This window comes from Acanthisitta chloris, unplaced genomic scaffold (assembly GCF_000695815.1).
Source record: "Acanthisitta chloris isolate BGI_N310 unplaced genomic scaffold, ASM69581v1 scaffold9892, whole genome shotgun sequence".
NCBI lineage: Eukaryota > Metazoa > Chordata > Aves > Passeriformes > Acanthisittidae > Acanthisitta > Acanthisitta chloris.
This window is the reverse complement of record NW_008662166.1, coordinates 5,303-8,428: the sequence shown is the minus strand read 5'-3', so window position 1 is coordinate 8,428 and position 3,126 is coordinate 5,303. Positions and strand designations below refer to the sequence as shown.

At 59.7% G+C, this 3,126-nt stretch overlaps 2 protein-coding genes across 2 annotated transcripts in view; one reads left to right on the top strand and one right to left on the bottom strand.

Annotated features, from left to right (window-relative positions):
• Window positions 1–211: 211 nt before the first annotated feature.
• Window positions 212–2,248, top strand: LOC103798254 (tetraspanin-18-like; the record flags this gene model as incomplete). Its single annotated transcript, XM_009070504.1, has 5 exons — window positions 212–286; window positions 549–647; window positions 832–1,011; window positions 1,568–1,651; window positions 2,201–2,248. Coding segments are annotated over 5 exons (486 nt in total), but the record flags the coding sequence as incomplete, so codon positions are not given.
• A 332-nt stretch (window positions 2,249–2,580) lies between these two features.
• UBE2T (ubiquitin-conjugating enzyme E2T (putative)) overlaps window positions 2,581–3,126 on the bottom strand; it is a gene marked incomplete at its 5' end in the record, with an annotated part of 4,526 nt that continues 3,980 nt past the window's right edge. The window contains one exon of the mRNA XM_009070503.1: window positions 2,581–2,645. Coding sequence (XP_009068751.1) covers window positions 2,581–2,645 — 65 coding nt within the window. The remainder of the gene's footprint in view (window positions 2,646–3,126) is intronic.

Sequence of the window (3,126 nt, the reverse complement as noted above, 5' to 3'; positions counted from 1 at the left end):
CCCTGCAGCCAGTGCTGTTTTCCCCCCTGCCTTGCAGCCACAGTGCTCAGAGCTGTGTCACTGTCCCCAGGAGCTGTACATGTCCCCTGTGTCCCCCTGGTCTTGGGAGCACAGGGCAGGGCTGGGCTGGGCAGAGGAGGGCAGGGATAGCTGGGATGAACTGTCCCTGGGGGCAGTTTGGTCTCTGACTCCTTCACACACTGCCTTCCAGTTCTTCATCCTCGTCAGCATTGTCTTCCTCACGCAGCTCGTGGGGGCTATTCTCTTCCTGGTGCACTGGAAACAGGTACTGTCCCTGTGCCCTGGCACTGTCCCAGGTGTCCCCAGCCCCTCTCCTCCCGCTGTCACACGCTGAGTCCCCCAGGGCACTGGGACTGGTGCAGGGATGTCCTTTCTCATCCTCACCTTCATTCCAGCACCTAGAACCGGGTGGGGAGGGGTCCCATGGGTCGGTGCTCACCTCCCCTCGAAAGGAGCTGGCGCTGGGCAGGGTGGGTGGGGGACACTGTCCCTGTCCCCTGCGCTCAGAGCCAGCGCCGCTCCCGCAGGTCCAGCCCGAGCGTTTCCTGAACGAGCTGCGCAGCAACTACCGCGGGGATGAGGCTGCTGAGGTCTTCTCCACCGCCTGGAACACCCTGATGATCACAGTGAGCAGCCAGGAGGCTCCTGGGGGGGTTGTGCAGCGCCCACAGGACGTGCCAACGGTGACCCCAAAGGGGCTCAAGGACGTCAGACAGACACGGAGCTGTTCCCCATCCCTGTCACCTCCCCAGGTGACATCCTCCCCCCACACTTTGATAGCGTGTTGATGGTATGTCCCTCCCGTTCCAGTTCTCGTGCTGTGGCGTTTTAGGACCCGAAGACTTTGGGAATGGCTCTCAGTTCCAGGAGCTGCACCCGGGCACGCCGTGGCCGCAGGCGTGCTGTGCCCGCGATGGGCTCCTGCAGGCGGGAGAGCTGCTGGGCTGGGAAGAGTGCCGGGACAGGAGCCCTGGGTACATCCATGAGCAGGTAGGGCACGACCCTGCCCTGCCCCTGCCTCCGTACCTATCCCTGTCCCTGTTCCTGTCTCTGCCACTGCCCCTATTCCTGTCCCTGTTCCTATTCCTGTCCCTATCGCTGTCCCTGCCCCTGTTCCTGTCCCTATTCCTATCCCTGCCCCTGTCCCTATCCTTGTTCCTGCCCCTATTCCTGTCCCTATCCCTGTCCCTTTTCCTATCCCTGCCCTTGTTCCTGCCCCTATTCCTGTCCCTGTTCTTGTTCCTGCCCCAATCTCTATTCCTGCCCCTAATCCTGTCCCAATCCCTGCCCCTATTCCTGTCCTTTTCACTGCCCCTGCCCATATTCCTGGCCCTGGCCCTATTCCTGTCCCTATCCCTGTCCCTACCCCTATTCCTGTCCTTCTTCCTGCCCCTATCCCTGTCCCATCCCCACCCTTCGCCCATGGGGCAGAGCACTGTGCACAGCAGCTAGGGGCAGAGCCCAGTGCCCCCCCTGAGCCCCCCAGTGTGTCCTGTCCCTCACCCTGGTGCCCCCCAGAGCCTCTCCAGTCTCTCCCTGCCCCCAGGGCTGCTTCTCCACCTTCGGCAGGACCCTGCAGAGATACATCACTGTCCCTGGGACCTGCAGCTTGGCCGTGCTGGGCATCGAGGTACTGGGACAGGGACAGGCAGGCAGAGGGTCCCCTCGGGTGGGTTTGTGCCAGGAGGGTGCTCAGAGGGAAGCACACGGGGGCTCAGGTGTGGTACAGAGCCAGTCTCTGCTGCAGATGGGGCTGGGGTGGGTTAGTTTGCCCCCCAGGCCCTGGGGTGGCAGCCCCCAGGGTCTCCTCCTTGTCCTGGTGTCCCTGAGCAGCCCCAGGACAGCTGGCACAGACCCCTGGGTGGGCACAGTGATGCCCCCAGGGAGCCTAAGACAGGGATCCTTTTAGGGTCTTCACTCCCGGGGGTGGCAGCCCCCAGGGTCTCCTCCTTGTCCTGGTGTCCCTGAGCAGCCCCAGGACAGCTGGCACAGACCCCTGGGTGGGCACAGTGATGCCCCCAGGGAGCCTAAGACAGGGATCCTTTTAGGGTCTTCACTCCCGGGCCCAGCAGGGCACAGTGATGCCCCCAGGGAGCCTAGGACAGGGATCCTTTTAGGGTCTCCACTCCCAGGCCCAGCACAGCCCTGGGGCTGACACTCTCCCCCTCTGTCATTCCAGATCTTTGCCATGTTCTTTGCCTTCTGCCTTTACTACAACTTTGACTGAGGAGGACACAGCGTGGCAGGACATGCTGAGGGCTCTGGGAGTAGCAGGAGCTAAGGGCAAGGCCTGTCCTGGCACATCACCACAGCTCCATGGTTCAGCCTCGATCCCTGCCCAGGCAGGAGCATCACCCAGTCCTGTCCCTGCTCCAGCACTGGGCCTGGCTCTTTGCTGGGAGCAGGGACAGGATATGGGTTAAATTCCCTGCAGGGCAAGTCTGAGCATCCAATTTGCTCCCTCTGCCTCACCTTCAGATCCATAGAGGACACCAAAAATTGTCCTCCTTCACCCAAACCTCTTGGACTTCTCACCCTGCACATTGGGACGCTGACACCTCACTCTCCTCCACATCCATCCTCTCCCCAGAGCTCTGGGAATCCTTTGGGATACTCCTTACCCCCTAGGTTGGGATTTGGCACAGAGACACCACAGAGCTGAGGTCCAGGTCATCCTGCTGGTCCAACTGGAACCTCATGGCTGCTCTGGAGAGCTGGAGCTGTAAGAGCTGTGTCTAATGACCTATCCCTTGATGTTACATGGAATTCCAAGCCTTTCCCAGGGAAGGATTCCCACCAGCCTGTTCCAATCCATCTGCTGCTCAGCTCCTGCTCTGTTGTGGAAGTAGGAATGGAACTAAGTGCTGTTCCCTTTCCTCTGAGACCTGGAAAGTGAAAGTTAAAGCAGTGCTTCCAGTTTTCCCTTTCTCTGGAATATTCCAAAACCTCCACAGAACAAACCAGGAAAACAAATTTAAATAAAGACTTTAAGTTTTATTTATATAATGAAACCTTTCACAAAACAGGAAACCAAACTGCTGCAGCTCTGTGTGGGGCAGAGCACAAAGGGAAGGGACTGTGACAGCTCCAAGGAGGACAAACCCT